This window comes from Bos javanicus, chromosome 21 (genome assembly GCF_032452875.1).
Source record: "Bos javanicus breed banteng chromosome 21, ARS-OSU_banteng_1.0, whole genome shotgun sequence".
Lineage (NCBI taxonomy): Eukaryota > Metazoa > Chordata > Mammalia > Artiodactyla > Bovidae > Bos > Bos javanicus.
Window position 1 is genome coordinate 68,672,442 of NC_083888.1, and position 20,461 is coordinate 68,692,902.

At 61.2% G+C, this 20,461-nt stretch overlaps 2 protein-coding genes across 2 annotated transcripts; one reads left to right on the plus strand and one right to left on the minus strand.

Moving 5' to 3' along the window:
- The first annotated feature begins 1,033 nt into the window (after positions 1–1,033).
- On the plus strand, positions 1,034–7,531 carry CLBA1 (clathrin binding box of aftiphilin containing 1). The gene is made up of 7 exons (XM_061394177.1): positions 1,034–1,207; positions 1,319–1,544; positions 1,982–2,055; positions 3,790–3,935; positions 5,388–5,517; positions 5,883–5,987; positions 6,813–7,531. Exons 1-7 carry the CDS (start codon positions 1,034–1,036, stop codon positions 6,975–6,977), a joined length of 1,020 nt encoding a protein of 339 aa, XP_061250161.1. The 3' UTR covers positions 6,978–7,531.
- A 3,778-nt stretch (positions 7,532–11,309) lies between these two features.
- On the minus strand, positions 11,310–19,749 carry CDCA4 (cell division cycle associated 4). The gene is made up of 2 exons (XM_061395554.1): positions 19,347–19,749; positions 11,310–13,265 (listed from the first exon to the last, which is right to left on the minus strand). Exon 2 carries the CDS (start codon positions 13,257–13,259, stop codon positions 12,591–12,593), a length of 669 nt encoding a protein of 222 aa, XP_061251538.1. The 5' UTR covers positions 13,260–13,265; positions 19,347–19,749; the 3' UTR covers positions 11,310–12,590.
- Between the last annotated feature and the right edge of the window lie 712 nt (positions 19,750–20,461).

Consider the following 20,461-nt stretch of genomic DNA (forward strand, 5'->3'; position numbering starts at 1 on the left):
TGGCGGGCAACAGTCCACGGGGTTGCAAAGAGTCAGACACGACTTAGCAACTAAAGAACAAAAGTTCCTTCTGCTTTGTAAGGGGTCATATTCACAGGTTCTGGGGATCAGGAGGGGCTCCTCCTGGAGGCATTATTCACCTACCACACCACATAATGTAGGACAACCTACCCTTGGCTCTGTGTCATGCCTGGGTCATCCCCTTCTGTCCCCTGAGGGTCACAGGGTCATCCTCACTCTTCACATGGGGAATTGCTGAGGGTCAGAAGAGCTGGTTCCACTCCAACAAAACTTCCTACTCGGGCTTTTGTGCCTGAGCATCAGCTTCCTTACCTGATGGGGGGACACTTCTCCTACCCCTTTCTAGCTCCTGGACTGTGCAGATGGCATGGACAGTGGATGAGGGGGTCCAAGCAGTGGGTGGACTACAGGGGACAGCTAGCCCTGGGTGCTGTCGGGGCAGGAGAGGGCTGGTGTCTGGTCACCTTCCTGCAGGTCACCCCGGTGACTGCCCAGCACTGGGCAGTCTGCCTGCATCGCTCCAATACTGCATCTCTGGCCACCGTGCCCCACAGGAGGCAGGGGAGGGGCAGATAGTCAAGGTCCAGGGTTCAGAAAATGATCTCGTCTAGTCACTTTTAAAATTGAAATTTTCTGTAGCTTGGCTGAGGACCAGGGAGAGAACGAGTGATTGACGCAAACTGGACAGGGCCCAGGCAGACCCCTAGGTCACAGGGTGGGGAAATCTGAGCATGGAAGTAGACCGGGAGACCCGGCGTGGGTCAGGGCCCAGGCAGACCCCTAGGTCACAGGGTGGGGAAATCTGAGCATGGAAGTAGACCAGGAGACCCGGCGTGGGTCAGGGCTTCCGCGGGGGCATGATGGTCGAGTCTGCGGAAGGCTGACTTCATGAGACTGGGTAAGATGGAGAAAGGCCCAGAATGACTGGGAGGGGAGTTGGCAGGAGGGTGAGGCTAGCCGTCAATGCCCACCTTGCTCTTGGGCCGGCGGCTGCAGGAGGGTCTGATGGCCCATGGCCCAGGCTGGCCCTGCTCTGCCTTGGGGCCGGCTGGTGACCACGCTGAGAATCAGGGCACTCCATGGGACCCTGGGGTTCGGATTGGGCATCACACAGCTAGACACGCCCGTTGCGGCGGGGCCGCAGAGCGAGGGGCAGCAGCGGGCAGCCTGCTTGGGAGGACTGCTGGTGAGGGCAGCGGGAGCCTGCTCCTCCCGGCCGCGCAGGGCGCGCTGCAAGGGGGCGGTTGAGCGAGGGGCGCATCTAACGAAAGGAGAGCCCCTTCACGCGGCGGCCTAGGGGCGCAAGGTGACAGCGCCCACGCAGGCCGGGCCCGCTCCACCGCCCAAGAGGCTCGGCCGACACAGGGGGCTGAGCCTGGAGTTGCCACGCCCCGCGCGGCGCCGGCGCGCTGACGCCGGAAGTGGGACTGGCGCGCGTCGTTGCCGGGCAACGGGCCGGCGCCGGCCTAGGGACACCCGGCATTCCTGCTGCGCCGGCTGGAGGAGACGGCTAGGCAGCCGAGGTGGGTGCAGGCCGGGGCCGATAGCCACCGGGGCCCCAGCGCGCCCTGAGTCCGACCCTCAGGAGCCCTAGGCCAGGCCCGATCGGGGTCTTCAGCGGCCGCCTCGGATCTCCGCCCCCCTCTCCCCCGGCCCCGGAGAGGGAACTACCCGAGCCCCCGGCCCAACTCTCGGGGCTTCCTCGGCACTGCCCTCCCGCGGGCGCCCCGACTCTTCCCTCCTCTGCCGGACTGGGCCTCGGAGACCCTTGCCCACGGCGACCGAGGCAGGACCCCGCAGTTCGCCCACCCTGCAAGGCTGTGCTGACCCCCAGGACCTGTCTGGTCTCTAGAACACGCCCCTGTGCTGGGCCGGTCGCCCAGGCGCGCGGAGGAAGAAAGCGGGCAGCGGCTCCGGTCACTTCTCCTGGGTGACCAGGCAGTCAGTGTCCCTTCCACAGCGACAGTGGACTCACACCAGGCCATCTGTACTCCTGAAGAAGCCGTGGGCAGCTGCTGGGCCGTGGGCGAGCAGGTGACCCCCTCCAGCGCTGTCCACTCGGGGCTGCTCCCGCGCAGCAGTATGGATGTCTCCTGAGCGTCTTCTCATCGCGTCTGTGCGGGCCCGGGGCACCAACATGCAAGACCAGCGGGAGCTGGGGGGCGCAGCTGGCCAGGGGCTCCCTCTCTGCGCCTTTCTGAGTGACCTCCCAGAGCAAGGAGGCGGGGTTTCCCTCCGCCAGGTTTCTAAAGACAGCGGTGCCCCTGGGAGGCAGAGTGGTGACGCTGTGGAGTGGGCGAGGCTCCGCTGCGCCCTTCCCCCGCCGGACGGGGAAGCCAGGACCTCTGGGGGCAGCTGCGAGGGCTTGTCTACCAGCACCGCCCGGGGTCCAGACCCAGGGGAACACAGCGGCGCCTGGGGGGAGTTTGAAGTCTTTCAAGAATCCTCAGCCAGCTCTGAACAATTCTGTCAGTCTTTTGAGCTCCAGGAGAGGCCCGCAGCCTCTCAGCCATGGAGAACCGCTTCTGCCCAAAAGGAGCAGGGTTCTAGCCAGCCTCACCAGGGTGGAGTGACAGGAACCGGCGCCATCGCCGCTTCTGAGGTATTTCTAAAGTCTTGGCCATGTTGCACAGGAAGTGTCTCCTACCCTGTGGTGGGCTGGTCAGGGAGGGGTCCGCTTGTCTCTGGGCCTTCATCCTGGCCCCTCCTGCTCTCTGTCCCCTCCACCTTCCCGTCTGCCCACTCTCTATCAGCTGGGCTATGTTTTCCTGGGCCCAGTTCTGGGCATGTGGGGGAAGAGCATTTTGTTTGAGTCCGTAATCTCCTTACTTAGAAAACCTTGCCAGATCACATGTCAGTGTGTGTTAGTGATGGGGCGCTGGAGGCGGCCTGGACAGCCCAGCACGCGCCCCTCGTCCCTCCCGTCCTGCCCTGACCACCAGCGTTTCCCTTCACTGTGACTGCCTCTCACCCTCCTCTCTCTCTGCCTTCTCGTCCCTCGTGGTCTGCCCCTAACACCAAAAGCGAAACAGAGAAGGGAGGAGAGGAAAAGGTCCGCTGGTTCTAGGGTGGACCATTTGCTTTCTAAGCCCGGCAGTGTTTCCCTGGACCTCTGATGAGATCAACTCCACATTCAGTTAGCTCTGCTCCAACGCTTGTTTTGAAGACAGGACTGTCTTCCAATGCAGTTACTGTATTGGGGAACAATTTGAGCGTAATGTGAATTTTGCCGGAAACACAGGGTAAATGCAGAAAACCACACGTGCTGAACCGAGGCCCACGTGAATACACACCACACACATGCCCACCTCTCCCAGCCACCTCGGTCTGCCACACCCATCCCCCGCCCCTGGGGGCTCCCCCACCCAACCCCCCTGACCTCAGACAACTCACCTTCCAGGACTTCACACTTGTCACAACCCACAAACCTCTCTTCCGGGAAGTGCCATTTTTACTGCAGTTGGGACGGATTTCTCAACCAATTCACACGTGTGGAACAGCACTCACATTTCCACTGGGTGCCTGTCTTCTTCCCATGTGTCACTGATGAAGTTTATGACTGTTGTGCCGTGATCACACTCTCCCACACACCCCAGTCTCCGCAGCACGACTCAGTGCAGCGACTTTTAGGAACAAACACGTCATGTTTCAGTAGCGGCAACGATACATGATCATTTACAAATTTCACTTGTGCCACAATTATATATTTAGAATGAGGTGACATGTGTATATGTCTCCTAACTTTGTTGTGTTTTTCTTCTTTTTCAGCTTGTTGTTAGCTGTGAGGATGTTTTCAGGTCTGCTTTTCAAGAAGTACCAGTCCCACAGGCCACCGAGGGTATCTCCACCTTAGACCACTTCTTAGAAGCAAGGAATGAAGAAAGCTCTGGCCTTGAATCCGTGCAGAAACTGTGGTAATGAACTTAAACCGGCGCTCGCGTGTCGTCCGGCAGCTGAGCTGGTGGTCCTGGGGTCGTCGGGTCTTCTGCTTCTGCCTCTGTGGAGAGCACTGACCCTCCCGAGTTCCTGCCGCCTGAGGTCACAGGGTCGCAGGGCGGCCTCCTCTAAAGAGCCCTGTCCAGCCCCGCCTCAGGGCCCCTCCAGCCAGTCCGGAGCAGAGTGGGTCTGGGTGGGAGCGCTGCGGGTTCCGGAGGGCCCAGCGGGTCAGTGTGGCGGGCTCAGGGGTTCCTGGGGGACGGGAGCAAGTGATCCCCCAGGTCCTAGAGAGGTGCTCAGTCCACCGCAGGGCTGCCACCCCCAGGGGTTCCTGGGGGACGGGAGCAAGTGACCCCCCAGGTCCTAGAGAGGTGCTCAGTCCACCGCAGGGCTGCCACCCCCAGGGGTTCCTGGGGGATGGGAGCAAGTGACCCCCCAGGTCCTAGAGAGGTGCTCAGTCCACCGCAGGGCTGCCACCCCCAGGGGTTCCTGGGGGACGGGAGCAAGTGACCCCCCAGGTCCTAGAGAGGTGCTCAGTCCACCGCAGGGCTGCCACCCCCAGGGGTTCCTGGGGGACGGGAGCAAGTGACCCCCCAGATCCTAGAGAGGTGCTCAGTCCACCACAGGGCTGCCACCCCCAGGGCCAAGTCCCTGGGAACACAGGTCACAGAGGCACTTGTCTGCCGACGGCCATTTCGTCAGACGGCTGTAGTGGAAACCCATACTAGCTCAAGTGAACGGTGAGGTGGGCCCAGGCCCCAGAGGGCAGTAGAGGTGTCTGGGAGCCGGCTCCTCTGGGACCTAAGCCCGCCTCACAGGCTGGCACTGCAGACAGGGTGGCGGGCAGGCCCTCCTGGGCCCTGGCAGAGGTCTGAGCCAGCCTGCGCCGGGCACTCTCCCCCACCAGCAGAGGTCCCGGGGACGAGGGCTGAAGTGCGCCCAGGGCACACTTCAGCACTGGGCATGTCTGTCACCCTGGAGCTGTTTGGGGACCAGCCACACCCTCGCTCCCGGAGGCCCTAGCTCCCAGAGGCCCTCGCTTCTGGAGGCCGGGCCAGTCCACCAGGTGGGGCTCCAGCACACACTCTGGCATCTGCTTCTCAGTCTGTGGGCATCTCTCTGGCACCTGGCATGGTTCCAGGCACCTGAGATCGTCAGGGAGCAAGACGGCAGAGTATATCTAGCACCCTGGAGCTTCTGCCCTAGGAGGAGACAGACGGTGGTGAAATCAGTCATTCAGGCCAGGGCTGAGCTCTGTGGAGACAAAGCCGGCAGGAGGGAGCGGTGTTGGACGAGTAGACGCTTGAGCAAATGAACAAAGAAACAGCAGCCGGGGCTATGCTTTCAGAAGGCTGGAGGGCCAGATGCCTCTGTGCCTCCCTGCCGAAGGCCTTGCAGGCTGCCCTGTAATTAAGGCAGCTCTTTTGCAGTTCTGAATCTAGAAAACTCTGGAGGGCTCTTCACAACACCGGGACCATGACGATCTCCCGATGCATCTGGAGCGAGTCCCGCAGCCGGGAAAACTTCCTTCCTGTTCTCGGAGTAGATGCCGCTCAGAAGGTGGGCTGACCTGGGTAGAGAGGGGCTCCCGGAGGCCGGCAGCACCACACGTCTTTGCCAGCCATGCTATGCAGCGCACCACAGGGCCCGTGTGGGGCTGGGGAGGGGGTGGGCGCACCGGCGGCTGGGCACAGCCTCCTCGGGCCGCCTGGCCAGTGTGGCTCCTTGGGAGGAGCCTGCGGGGCTTGGGGGCGGGGGACCGCTGGGCCGGGGTTCACAAAGGGCGGACCCCCACAGAGCCCAGATCGAAGCCACGTTGCCATTTTACAGGGAGATGTGCCCGAGGCCCAGGTGGAAAGGGAAGCCGGGAGGAGAAGACCCTCTAACCTTCTGTCCCTCTGGCTGACTCTGGTTTGCTTTCTCAGAGCCTCTCGGGGAGCCCTGGCCGCACTCTGGGGGAGCCCGGCCTCCATGAGCCCGAAGAGCTTGGCTTCCACCTGCAGCGCTGCAGAGCCCTGATCCAGACCAAGGTGAGCGTGAGTCACTTCACTGCTTCACCTGTGGCTCTGAGAGTCCGGGGGCGCTGCGGGGTCAGGGCGGCAGGTCCTCCCCACAGCACGGTGGGGCCCAGGCGGAAGAAGGGGCTCCATCCCGCAGCCCCTCGCACAGAAAAGCCTATCCAGGAACGGGGTTTCTGCCCACCAGCCTTGGAGCAGGCGTTGGGGCAGGGGATGCCCTGACCAGCCAGCTGATCTCCTCCAGAGCCCTGAGCTCCACCCGGAAGGGCCTGTCCACCCCCCGACCCCCACCGCGTGCTGGGCATCCCACCCCCAAGGACAAGGCCTGACACATAGTGGGTGAGAGGGGGTCATGTGGGGAGGGGCCTGAGTGGAGCTGGGGAGGAGGGCATGGAGTGAGCCCACAGGCAGAGCAGGGCGGGGCAGTCCAGCCCGTGGGCCAGCCCTCTGCTCTGCAGAACCATCACAGGGCAGGAGGTGGAACCTTCCAGAGGCACGTGGCTGGGCTGTCTTAGAGCAGCAAGACCTAAGTGTCCCCAGCAGCCCCTCTCCTGTGGCAGCCCCAATGGGGATCGGAGCACAGCGGTGGCCTGACAGGAATGTCCAGAGGCCGCGGCTGGGCAGGAGGAAGACCAGGAGGCCAACCTGGCCAGGCCAGAGCTGCCCTCGGGCGCCGTCCCGGCCCGTCCCCTCGGGGAGAGGCTGTGGCTTCGTCCAGAGCTCCTTCGTGTTGACAGTGCGTGGGAGAGCCACAAGACGAGCTGGCCAGGCGCCAGCGGCCGGGGTGTCCCGGGGGGCACGCGTGCTCGCCCTGACTGGTGCCTCCTCTCTTGGCAGCTCTCGGGGACGCCGACTGGTGGACAGGGCAGCCTGATCACCTACAGCCTCTTCCTGAAGACCCCCACACATGGACATGGGCGGCACATCACAACTCCAAGGGAAAAGACGATTCTCGGTCCTCGTGACCTAAAACTGACGTTGTTTAATAGTGACATTTACTAAAGTGGGAGGGCTTTTGTGTCTTGATGCGGGATTCTACCATTTCCTCCCAGTCTGCTTTGGTACTGGAAACCAGAACTGTTTTGTGGAGGCGGTCCACATCAGGGCGGACACTCTGATGAGGAGGTGCGTCCCTCAGCAGGGCCAGCCGCCAGGAAGAGTGCGCCCGGGTCCCCAGGAGCACCGCCCCCAGCCTGGTGGGGGAAAAAGAAGGTGGCTCTGGGGGCACCTGTGAGACCCCAGGCCCTGTGCCTGAACCACGCTGCCCGGGACCCCAGGCTGGCCTGGCACGCGGCTGGGACTGTCACTGGGAGCAGCCGTCAGGGCCCTCGGAAGGTCCTGCACTGGCCCCCGGCCCGGGTGTCCACGCGGCTGGGCGCGCGGCGGGGGTGGGGGTGCCACTTACCCGGACCAAGCGTGCTCCCTGCAGCAGCCACACCTGCCTGCCAGTGGGCGGGCGGCCTGTCATCAGCTAAGGAAGAGATCCCTCCGACGAAAGAGCCCAGCAGGCGGCACTGACCTTTGTAAAATTTTATTAAATCAAACAGCCCGGACAAGCTGTGTTCTTGCTAAATCGCCAGCTCTGTGAGGACCCATGCTGGACCCTGAGCGGCAGCCCTGCCTGCCCTTGGGGAGCAAAGGCCAGTGGGGCCCACAGGCACAGGGACCCCCGCGTCGGTGTTCCCCCACGGTCACTCTCGAGGCGGGGAGACCATAGCTGGGACGGCCTCAGACGCCAGCTCCATGGACGTGGGTGTCAGACCCCAACAGAGGCCCCGCGGGGACACGGTGACCAGCAGCTGTCACTTGTCACATATCACACGGGAGATGGGGGGGGTCACCCGCACCCCAGCGCCCTCAGCCACTCCACAGACCATCTGCCTTATTTAGGGGTGACTGATTCAGTGTGTTTGAGAAATCTGCCTCTCCTTTCTAGCCGGAAGGTGGGAATCTGGAAACAGCTTTCTGCCATGCTGCTTCCATCACAGGGAGGGGACTGTCTCCGTGGGGTCTCCCAGGGCCCCGCCAGCAGAGATGGCCTGGGCTGTACCATCTCATCCCGACCTTCGGTTAAAGACTTGACGACCTAACATGTGCCGCCATCCTGCGCCCCCCCTCTAATCTTGGTGTCCGTGGCCTGGGCTCCCAGATACGGAGGCTGGGTCCCGCTGGTGAGAGCACAGATCCTGGTCACTAGACGGCGGTCAGTAAGGAGGGGCCCAGCCCCCGGCTCTACAGGAGAGAGTTCCCACGAAGATGGAAGCAGTGCAGCACCTACTGAGAGGCCAGAATGCCGGACGTGCACAGGCAGGCGCAGGCAGCTCAGAGGGACGGCCCCTGGGTCGCCCTGCGGCAGCTCGTCACTCCTGCGGGCGTTTCTTCCTTCGGCCAGTCACCTTGGCGTGCCTGGCTCCCAGCCCACTTCCCCTGTATCTCGGGATCCTCCCGTGTGCGCGCACACATCTCAGCCAAGGTGGATTTTACCGAAAGGGCGTCTGGGTAGAACATCCTTGACCTGACTCCCCTTTGGCCTCCAAGGAGCCTTTTCTGCCCATGGTTGGGGAGGTCTCCTGGACGAGAGCATAAGCAGCATGTGGTCGGGGTGGGGCCCCGCCTCCTCTTGGTGTTCCCACCCGCAGGGCATATGTCCGATCACTTCATCCTAAGGGGCCCATCTGCCTCCTGCCTCCCACCCAGACTGAAACTCAGATACTGCCGCGTTCCCGTTCCAACAGCGGCCCTCCCTGCCCCACTGGCCCAGGGTCCAGCCAGGGCTCGGGCAGCTCCTCACCGGTGTCCCGACTCTGAACTTTCCCCCACCCCCACCCCGCTCTGCTCCTTCACCAGAGCCTGGGCCCCCCTCACTCGCCGTCTAATCGGACGTCCAGTCCGGCCCTGATTCTGCACCCTCATGTCCGCCGCGTGAGGAGGGGGCTTCCTGAGCTGGGAGAGACTGGCAGGCTCACGGGGAAGTGCCGCCTGGCCACCCAACTCGGAGGTCAGGGTGTGGGCGGCCAGCACCCTCACCTGGCCCAGAACAAGCCCAACCAGCTACCAAACCAGGGCTTAAATAAAGCCGCTATAAAGACTTTAAAAACGAAAGGGGAAGTGTCACTCACTCAGTCGCGTCTGACTCTTTGTGACCCCATGGACTGTATGTAGCCCACCAGACTCCTCCGTCCATGGAATTTTCCAGGCAAGAATACTGGATCGGGTTGCCATTTCTTTCCCCAAATTTGAAAATAGAAATAAAAAGGGTTGAGGTTATAAAGAATACCTAGGCAGCGGAAGAGGCCCACAGCCACTCTCGTCACCCCAGCGGCAAGTGAAGGGACTTCCAGCTCCACGCGGGACCAGTGAGCCCAGGGCCAAGCAGCCCCAGTGGGGGCAGGCCTGGACGCCGCCTCCAGCCCAGGCGGGAAGACTGTAAAATTGAGAAGACTGCTCTGACCAGCACTCTGGGGTTTCTGCCAAGTCTCCATCAGCCTCACGGAGCTGGGTTCGCACACAGCCCTGCAGAGACCTCGGCTGGCGTGTGAGGAGCCTGGCTTCCTTGATGCTGGAGACAGTGTGCAGTGCGCAGTGACCCCACAGACAGAGGCCGAGAGCTGCCCGAGGACCCAGCGCTGGAGTCTGCCAGCCTGGGGGCCAGCCACGTTGTGGGGCAGCAGCAGCCAGGATGCAACGCGAGAACGTTTATTCCAAAACCAGATGACAATGAAACACAGCATCAAAAGCTGCGGGAGGCAAGGAAATCAGCACTCGCTGTGAAATTCACACACAAGAAAAGGGAAGGAGCTGAGACTAATCACTGCCTGACACGCCTCAACGCTTCACCCTGCGTTCCCTGTGAAGTTCTGAGTCACCTTCTCATGTGATGACAGTCTCGTACCACTTACTGTCCTTAAAGAGGACAGTGTGTGCTTACAATGGACGGTTCAGAAGCTTCTTTCAACGTTAGACTAGCCATTGGTCAAGACGTGTGAACCACCCTCAGGGCTGGGCCCCTCCAGAATCTCCCCTCCACAGCTGGCCACCGCATCCGCACTCCATCCACAGAACCCCACTGCCCCTCGCCTGTACTCCCTGGACCTTGGGCACCTGGGCAAAAGCAGGTGAATTCCACGTCCTTCCTGTCGAGGAGCTGGCGGAGCTCAGCTGTGATCAGATGCAGCTGCAAACACGCACTGGAAACCTCTCCCTGAAAACCCAGTTTCCTTATCTGGAGCCCAGAGCCAGCCTGGCCTGGGGGGAGTGGGTCCCGAGGTGGTGGGGTGAAGGCAGAAGCCTTAGGACTGCAGCCAACACGCCTTTTTCACAGAGTTTACAAACAGGTGACCGCGTGCACATGGGAACTTAAAGCTTCCCCCTCCCCCTCCCTAGTCTTGCTGCTGCTGCCAAGTTGCTTCAGTCGTGTCTGACTCTGTGCGACCCCATAGACGGCAGCCCACCAGGCTCCCCCGTCCCTGGGATTCTCCAGACAAGAACACTTGGGTGGGTTGCCATTTCCTTCTCCAATTCAGGAAAGTGAAAAGTGAAAGTGAAGTCGCTCAGTTGTGTCTGACTCTTAGCGACCCCATGGCCTGCAGCCTACCAGGCTCCTCCGTCCATGGGATTTTCCAGACAAGAGCACTGGAGTGGGGTGCCATCGCCTTCTCCTCCCTAGTCCTGCACCTCCATTCAAATCCATCACCAGCAACTGACCACTGTTCCTCCCTGGGGAGCCTGACACTGCCAGGGGAGTCGGTGTCCAGACGGGCCCCATCTCACCCTGCCCAGGACGACTGGGCCATCAGCAGGCTCCCGAAACGCAAGTGGGCCACTGGCAGGAGCAGAAGGAGACTGGGGGCTCGGCTGCATCTGCAGACAGGCACCTAGAGCCAAAGCCCAAGTCACCGCGGAGGCTGCCGGACAAACACTGCGGCCGCCCCCACACGGAGCCGGTGCTCTGAAGACAGAACACCACGAAGACGCAGAGCCCCGCGTGGGGTGTGCTGCTCACACACACCCACTTCAGCTCCTTTCCACAGGGAACACTTTGAAAATCCGGAGGGAGCACCCCTCGGACAGCGAGAGCCACAGCCCACCTCTCACCCGCAGCTTCCCAACCCAAACCCCTGGGTGCCGTCCCCACCTGCCGCAGAAGGCGGGACGGGAGAGCTGCCTCCGAGCCCACGGGCCTGGGAAGGAGACGGCCCACTGCCCACTCTCAGGCACACCCAAGTGATGCCCGCGCCCGACCCACAGGCCCCGCTGGATCAGCGGACCGAGCTCAGCGAGGCAGAACGTCTGCCCAAGGACACCGTCCGGCAGGTAACTGACAACACGCTCCACTCCGTTAGATAACTTTTTAATAAAATGAGGTGTAATCGCTGACACTAAGAAAACAACTCTTCTTGGCTAAAGGCTGGAGAAGAAAAAGCAGGAGAAATGGGAAACGTGGGGTGGAGTGGGGAGTGAGTAGACTTACTTGTAAACAAGTGATTAAGATCTAAAGCTGTGGGCAGTCTGGGTGCCCCGGGCACAGGACACACAGCCCAGACCACCGTCAACAAGCCTCAAGACGGAGGAGCCGTGATAATGACACGTGTCCAGGCTCCTTCAGTCCTAGACTTAAGCTCAAGCTTAAGAGTCTGTCCCAGCACTGGTTTAACGGAGCACATACAGACACCCTCTGACCCAGTGGTGCACAGACGCCCTCCCCAAACACGGGGGCTCACAGCAGCCTCCGCGAACGCAGGCCGAGTGTGTGGGGGGCCCAGCAGCTGGCCAGGCGGGGGTGCTGGAGGGCAGCAACTGTAGAAGCTTGGCTGTGCTGGGAAACCTGTGCAAGGGTCCCTACACGCAGACCCTTGGAGGCACCATCCGAGACCTCCAGTACGAGTGGTCTCCAGGCAGAGTGCACGCGACCTTCAGCCCCGAAGACAGTTACACATAAACAGGCATAAATAAAACCCTCCAGAACCCACACTGCAGTCCAACAGACACGTGGTCACACAGATCTGGTAAGGGTATCATGTGCAAGGCCTCTGACCCTGACCTCGCTCAGACCGCAGCAGGGCCTAACGGGCAAGGCTCACACCCGAGTCCAGAGTGGAAATCACGACGCGTGGACACTGCAGACTCAGGGCAGTGATGCTCGTTGTAAAAAGAACAGTGTTCCTTAAACCTTAAAAAAATGAAATACACCAACTGCAACTGTTTAGGCTGTAAAAGTTTCTAACATAGCAGCAGACCATGTTTATAGAAAAAATATACTTTTAAGAAAATAGCTAAAAAAATCTAAAGTGATCAAAGTATAAAAAGTTAAAAAATGTATCTTAAGACAAAATATTGCCTCAGACATATAAAAGTGAATTTTAGAAAATTCACCCATCTAAAGTTGGATGAGGCTGGATGCGGCTGGCATCCTCCAGTGGGGCTGTCGCAGGACACGGGTCAGGGCCGAGGGCGGCACGACCGGCCCGCGGGAAAGCCACCGGCCCTGGGAGGGCGGGGCCCCCGGACGCTGTTCCAGGGGGCTCTCCCGATCACAGAGAGCTGGCCCCCCGGCACACACAGCCTCGCACGCCGGCTGTTTCCGTGAGCCTCACAGACGCACCGCAATGCCGCGGCTCAGGTCTCCACCAGGATCTCCACCACGTGGTCCAGCTCGCCCAGGTCCGCCTTGCAGCCGGTGCCGGGGGGCGGGGCGGCCGCGGAGGCAAAGGTCTCCAGCCCTTCCGGGCCCGACTTGGCGCCACCCACCATGCCCGTCAGCACGGCGTCCAGGTCGTAGTAGGGGCCGTCCACGTCGGAAAACAGCTCCTCCACCGCGCCCGGGCTGTGGCTCTCCAGCGTCTCAAACACCTGATCTAGTGACCTGGGGAAGCCCCCTCGGCTCTCTCCAGGGCCGGCCCTGCCCCAGGGGCCTGCCGGCACGGCCCCAGGAACCTGTATTGCCGGGACCGCCTGCAGCGCAGAGGCCAGGTCTGCTGGGTCGGGGGCCTGGGGCGGCCCCGCCCGAGCCGAGCGGCACAGAATCTCAGTGGACACGAGGCGGTCACGTGGCAGCCGCCCCGCGGTCTGGGGCCCAGGCAGGCACCAGCTCCCGTCCTGGGTCATCTCCTGCTGGATCTGCCGGACTGTGTTGGCGATGAGGACCGAGCGGCACAGGTTGGGCTCCGCCAGCATGTGGCACAGCTGCAGCTTGACCAGTGACATGTCCAGGAGCGACTGACGCTGCAGGGGGTCGGCGGGCGCCTCCTCCTCCGAGCACTTCCTCTTCAGCCCCCGGGCGAACATCGTGCCCTGCAGAGACAAGAGACGCTGCTGAGCCTGCTGCAGGGGTCCCAGGGATTCTGCCGCACCTCGGCCCGACCTGGGGGGTGACGCATGTGGGGAGGGTGGTGGTGGCTGGGGCACAGACAGAGCAGACACGCTGCGCTGCACCCACCCCGCCTTCCGAATCCTCCCCTCCTCAGCGTCTGGAAGGCCCAGGGCTGGGGCAGGGTCCCCCCTGGGGGCTGGAACAATCTACAGCCACCCCGGGGGGCGCCGCTCCGAGTGGACGCCACGCCAGCACCACTGGATGAAAATGCTGGTTCTTGGGCCTCACCTGGACCGAGGCTGGTTGGACACAGCCAACCTGCTGCACCTCTGCTCTCACAGGCAGAAATGCAAGGAAGCTGCCCTTCTGAACAGGCTCTAAGTTAGGAGACCCCAGGGGACCTTAAAGGTGGAGCAGAAAGGGCCAGGGCCCGTGTTTCCCCACAAGCCCCCTGTGCGGGGTCCCTCCTTCCGAGAACAAAGTGAAGCTGTAATGTACAAACCCTCTCTCAAGTTCATAAAGTAACTCAACATTTTTATTTTAAGGAATCCACTCAAGTTATCCATTTAGAGGGTTAAAGCAGCCCGTGCCGCCAGCCCTGCCCTTAAGCAGAAAGGCCCCCTGTCCTGAGTCTCCTTTCAATATCACAGCTCTCACCTCCTGTGTATTTTATCATTTAAAGAACTCTTTTAAACATACATGACTTCTTGAGCACTTATCCCAGAGAAATGAAAGCCAATGTTTACATGAAAACATGCACAAGAATGCCCACAGCAGCTCCACTCACGACAGCCCCAAGCTGGGGAGCAGGCCCTTCAGGGAGCGGGGGCTGCTGCTCAGATGCCACCACGCAGGGGAGGACTGCCCAGCAGCAAGGGCTCGGATGGGCATCGAGGGGGTCATGCAGCACGAGAAAGCCCATCTCAGGTGGCCCAGGGCTGGCCTCCTCTGTAAGGATCCTACCACTCAGAGGGGGCTCTCTGGGGCCAGGACAGCTCACGTAGGGACCTTGGAGGTGCTGCATGAGCCCCGACTGCTCAGAACCACACGCGGGCACACGACACTCAGGCACACGCATGCACGACCCCACCAGCGCCGAGGCTGCTCAGAAGCCAGTTTCCTGCAGGGGCTACCAGGCCAGGCACCGCGCACAGATGCAGACACTGGGAGGCAGGGGGGCAGGGACGCCCCTCCAGAATACTTCTCTACAACTTCCTGTGGACCTGCAACCACTCCAAAACACAGAAAGGGCAGAGAGAGCTAATATAAACTACGTCACACCCTGCGTTCTGGAGAAACACTCGAGCTTCAAGGGCTCCTCTCTCTGTGGTAGATGAATCACCTCAAGCATCTTTCCACCTAATCTCAAATCCTGACTCTGCACAACCACTGACTTAACCTAGGGCCCAGGGGATTTCCTGGTGTGTGCCCAGGGCTTAGGGCTCAGCTCGCACTGCTGAGGGCCCAGGTCCCATCCCTGGCTGGGGAACGAACATCCTGCAAGCTGCACGGCGTGGACAGGGGAAAAAAAAGGTAATTTAGAGCCTAAACAAAACTCCCTCAAATAACACGATTAAGCTTAACTTCACCAACAGAGGCAGTCAGGCCACCCTCCCTCGGGCCCCTCGAGGCTTGGGTCTAAGGCAGGTCAGCAGCCACTTGGGCCAGCAGGGATGGGCTGGGACCACAGCCGGGAGGCTTCACGGGGCATCTCAGAACGGCCAGCCCCTGAATTCATAACCCGGGGGAGCCCTCCACTCCAGGCGCCAAATTCAGGATGGCTGCAGCTTGGTATGCTCAGCACCTGGGGTGGCAGCAGCAGGAAAGCGGCCCAGAGGGCAGCTTCCCCGCTGTTCGCCGAGACTGAACAGAGTGGGGACAACTGGCCGCCACCGCGGGGAGCAACCCGGATGCAGCCTGCTCCCACCCCAGACACGCGGACAGCAGGCTGCCATCACACAGCCCAGGACACCCCACGGCCGCCGGCCCATGGCATCACCCTCCCCAGCCCAGGCTCCGTCAGCAACCTACGCTTCCTGGTTTTTGGTCTCACTCCCCACGGAGGACCAGCTGGAGAAAGCTGCGCAGGACGTGCCCCTGACCAGCATGCTGGTCAGTCATCTGGCCCCCAGGCCCACTCAGGACCCCAGGCCCCACTAGGAAGCACTCCCACTCCTCTGCTGCCCTCGCCCCTGCCCAGCCTGGTGGTGCTTGTGGCAGCCCCGTGGCAGCTCGGAAGACAGTGCTGTGCTCGTCGCATAGGGCCCGGTTCACATTCGCGGTCCCTGTGGGTAATGGGGAGAAGCCGAAGCACAGGGCAAAGATGCTCGGCAACCAGTCATCCGGCCGTCTTCCTGGCGTTTCCGGGGCACCCTCTCCCGGGTGCATCCGCGTCTCAGGACGCCCTCCTTTCCACGCTCATCACGCCTTCCCTGTTACTCGGCACTTTACCACCACTTCTGACAGACACGTGTTTCTTACAACATACAACACCCCAACGGTCCTGCCAGTCTCTCCAGGGCTCCACGTCCCCGGCCTTCCGGAGGGCAGATGAGGCGCCATCAGCTCCAGCACTGACTCAGTGCATGGCGGGAGGAGCAGCTGGGATCCTGCCAAACTGCCCTCAGGAAGGCGAACCCCTGCCCCCTCCACCATCTCCCCCGTGCTGCTGGCACAGCAGCTGCTGAGTCTCCGTGCCTCACCGACCGTCCCTGCAGAAGCCAGAACCACCCTCCCCCACCGCCACCACCAGTCTGCCCCACCAGCGGATGGAATGTTCTGTAAGGTTCAAAGTGAGCTAGTGCATGGGGGAAGTGTGCTGTCCCCGAGGACAGGGCACTGTGCAGTAACAGAACTCCAGAGACAGACGCAAGGATACGCCCCGGTGGCCTGAGAACACCCGCTGAGCAATAAGGCAAGAACAGGAACACACGGACTGTGCTCTCTGTGCATATGAACCTGCAGGAGAGGAGAGGGAACCTAGGCTGTTGTCACTGAGGAGTTGGGAGTGGCAGGAACTCCCTGGGATGGCGGGAACACAGCCCCTCCAGGTGGGAGCATGGGTCAGAGAGGAGGCGTTCTCAGGAATTCACTGAGCTGCACAGCCAGCATCAGTCGGACTGACTGCACTAAATTACACCTTCATTAGAAACAACTGCGCCAGTAAGCGAGGCGACGGCGCAGCTGCCAGGGTGAGCCCCACCACCAGCTGCCGCCTGTGTGCCCAGTGGGCGTGCCAGGGCAGAGCTGGCCTAAATGCCTCCTTCCAAACACTCCAAAACCTAAGCGACTGTTAATCTGTGTTACACTCAACACAAGAAGGTGTTGGTGGACTCACTACCGTGGAAGGGAGCAGCCCTTGGGCAGTGCCCCACCTCCCAGAGGCTGTCAGAGGGCGGGGCCAGGGTGACCCCAGAAGGTGGCCTGTGAGGGTCCCCGCCTCAGACATCTGCGTTTGGGGCCAAATCTGAACAGAGGATGGTTCTGAGGGACCCTGAGAGATGCCCAGGGCAGAGGAGGGGATGTGAACCCCCGGCTGGCCTAGTAGAGCCCCTTCTCAGCCCAGACTGCGGCTGGAGGGCAGTGAGCCCCTAACACAGGGCCCCAGCCTCCCAGGCCGTCCTCACTGCAGAGACTGACTCGCCGGTGAGTGCTGAGCAAAAACTGTGGGGCATTACCCATCTCTGCAATCGGTGAGAAGGTCTCGCCACGGAGCTGGCTAAACCCCGAGGCCCCAGTCCTCATGTGCCACCTGAGACCCCCAACCTCCCCGGGCAGCCACCTACCAGAGTCGCCCCCATCCCCAGCCTACAGCACGGCCCTCAGGCCTCCTCCGGACCAGCGCTCCGCCAGAGGAAAACAAGAGGGACGGACAGGCCATGAGTCCCAGGTGGCAGTGGGGCCAGGGGGTGCCACGCCCGCCCGCTGGGGCACCCCGGCAGGCACAGCCAGGTCCCCGTGCCCGAGCAGCTCACACTGCAGCCCCCACCAAGAGCTGGTGGGAGATGCAGATCCCTGACTCAGAGGAGGAGGGCGGGGAACAGATGGTCACCACAGCCCTCAGCCCTAGGCAAGCACTCGCCCCTGTGAGCTTCAGGTACTTACGGCAAATCAGCATCAACAGTCTCAGTGCTGTCTCACTATCAGACTGGCTTTGAAATACTCACCAAAGATGCAGCTCATGTGGTGGGGTCATCCTCCACTACTGCCTGCCTGGAGTTTTCATAAGCTAGCACTAAAAAGTCGATTGCAATTATCTTTTTTGGGGGGGCGGGGGGTGGAGGGGCAGCATCAGGCGACCTGTGGGATCTTAGTTCCCCACCAGGGCTTGAACCCAGGCCCCTGGCAGTGAAAACACGGAGTCTTAACCACCTGACTGCCAGGGAACTCCCTCAAGTAATTTTCGTTACTTGGAATAAAACACAAGCTTTCTCTTCCTTGGAATGTGTTCTAATAGCAAGCTTGAGGGAAACGTCCAGCCTTTTCCCAAGATAAAAGTTGCCATCTTCTCCCTCTCTCTCAAAAGAAAGTCATAACTGTTTTTCATTCTGAATTTCAATTTTAATTATAAAACATGGTGAAACTTGAAAATAAAGAGCAACTGTATGTAAGAAGTTCATACAATATTTAACTTTGTAAGAGGACAGTACCTTTCCTGGCTCATTCCAACAGAACGGTTAATTCCATGAGGTTGTCCTGTGCAAGCCACACAGGGCCCCCGAAGAGGAAACGGGCGAGTTTCCAGCAGAAGGAACCCGGCCATTTGGACCCCAGCCTCTCCCAGCAGTTACCTGGCGGATGCTCTTCCTGGTCAGCCTGCTCTGGGGACAATCAGCTTTTGAAAAGGCAGAGCGCTGCACTTGCCTCTGGAAGCGAGTCTGGTACTTTTCCTAGCCTGGCGACCGAGGCAGGCTGGGGCAGTTCAGGCAGCCCAGTGGACACAAGGTCTGGGAGCCCTCCTCCCCCCATGCCCTGCTCCCCTCCCTGACGTCAGTGTCCACTGGACGGGGCAGCTGAGGCCAGGCTGCGGGGAAGCAGACGAGTGTGGCTTCAGGCCACCCAAGGCTGGCATCACTCCCCTGACCAGCTTATAGAGAAGCTGGGTCTTCTGCTGTACAGCGGTGAGAAACCATTGCAAAACATCCTCAGTGTTCCTTTTCAAAACAATTAAAGCTGAGACACAAAGAAAAGGATCTCAAACTGAACACTCACAGGCACGCAGCCCGCTGCAGAGAGGCAGCCCTGACTTCGGGGGTTCCAGAGAAAGGAGCCTCGGCCTGGGCCATTTCTGGAAGGCAGGACAGCACTGCAAAACCCTAGTCCCGCTGAAAAGACCTATGATGAAATCCAAGCGTTCCATTGCGAACACTCTCACCCACTGCTCACTCTACAAGAAATGCAGATTGGGAAGGAAACCTCGAAACGGGTGGGTGTGGAGATAAAAGGATGAATGGATAGGTGGGTGGAAGCGGTACAGAAGGCTGGACAGATGAGTGACCGAGGGGCAGCGGCTTCGGGGCACTGTGGTCAGGGCCACAAACAGGGTAAGGGTCCCTACAGGTCTTCCTGGAGGGTCATCGTGGGAGCTGGTGGCGGGGGGAGGGCCCGCACTGACCTCTTCCAAGTCCAAGGCAAGAAGACAGCGTGGGGGATTCCCCGCGGAGAGCCCGACAGACCCACCTTAGGGGTTTATCCTCCTTAAAAGATTCCCCAGTTAAGTTAAAGCTAAGGGGACGTTCCTGTGGACTGAAATGGAGCGGGACAGCCCAAGTTCAGGGTGCGGCAGCAGCAAGGGAGCCCCAGGCGGCCGGTCACTCGGCGGGAGAACGGGCGGGGGACGCTGGTCTCCACGGCCGCGCCCCTCCTCCGACGCGCCCTCGGCCCCCAGGTTGCCCCCGAACCCGACGCTTCGGGCGCCCCCCGGGTCCGCCTCAGCCTCCCGGGTCTCCCGTCTGGGACAGCCCCCCAAGGACCCCTCCAGGAGTCTAGCATCCCCGACTACGACCGAGCCCTCCCGAAGCCCAGCAGCCGCACAAAGACCCGGGAAACGCCGGCACGCTTACCTGGCCGCCAGCGTCCGCGCCGCCCGCGCCGCTCTCGCCGCCGCCGAGGGAGGGGCTGCCGGAGGGGCGGGGCCGGAGGGCGGGGCTGCGCAGCACCCACAAAGGGTCGCGGTGGAGCCGGCCGCCCCGCCTGCTGATTGGCCGGGAGCGGGGGCGGGGCCTCAGGTTCAAACCGCGGGCGGGGCCTGGCGCGCGAGTTCCCGCGCGGCCGCGTTGGCCGTTGGGCCCGCGCCTCGGGCCGCCGCGCCTCGGGCCGCCCCGCCCCGGGCGGCTCCCAGGTCTCCGCGCGCGGCCGCAGTGCGCCTGCGCCGGCCTCCCGCGGGGCGGGGCGCGAGAGGATGGGGTGAGGGTATTTCTTTTAAAAGCTAACTTTTTAGTGGAAAGGCCCTGAATAGGATACAAAAGCTTCAATCCACTCAGTCAAGGAGCGTTTCTCGAGTGCAAGCCGGGGGCTCGGTGGTGACGCAGTGAGAGGCCCGCAACCTCCCGTGTCCCGTGACGGGTGCCCAGCGGTAGACGCTGGGAGGCCATCTCGCGGGCAGCGCAAGCCCACGTTGGATGGGGGCTTTGCCCACACAGGCCTCGAGGGCTATGGTTGCCTGAGGAGGAAGGAAGGGAATAGAGAGGAGAGCGTCCGGGGCGTGAGCGGATCTGGGTCCAGGTGCGCCGGGTGCGGAGACTGGGGCTTCCCTCCGTGCGAGGCGGGAGACTGGGCCTCAGGAGTCTCGCAGCTGGGGATAGGTTGGGGGAATAAAAAGTCCAATTAGGTGACTGCAGTGACTCCAAAGGTCATACGTTTGACTCCAAAGGTCAAACAAGGAGGAAAACTAGGGGAAAGTTTGCTGCTGGCCATATGCAGCACCAAAGATTAAATTCCTTAATATGCAGATTACCCTACAGCTGGAACAGAGATGAACGGACCGACAGAGAGTGGGTGGAGGGCAAAGGAAATAAGATTCTCTTAACCAGAGGATGAGAAAGGGCATCACCAGCTCAATGGACATGAGTTTGAGCAAATGCCGGTAGATAGTGAAGGACAGGGAAGCCTGGCGTGCTGCAGTCCATGCAGTGGAAAAGAGTCGGAAAATACTGAGCGACTGAACCACAGCCTGATG

Coding starts and splice junctions, on each gene's coding strand:
- CLBA1 (XM_061394177.1), top strand. CDS start 1,034: ATGGCCCAGGCTGGCCCTGCTCTGCCTTGGGGCCGGCTGGTGACCACG. Junction 3,936..5,387: donor GAATCCGTGCAGAAACTGTG/GTAATGAACTTA, acceptor GCTCTTTTGCAG/TTCTGAATCTAGAAAACTCT. Junction 5,988..6,812: donor GAGCCCTGATCCAGACCAAG/GTGAGCGTGAGT, acceptor CTCTCTTGGCAG/CTCTCGGGGACGCCGACTGG.
- CDCA4 (XM_061395554.1), bottom strand. CDS start 13,259: ATGTTCGCCCGGGGGCTGAAGAGGAAGTGCTCGGAGGAGGAGGCGCCC.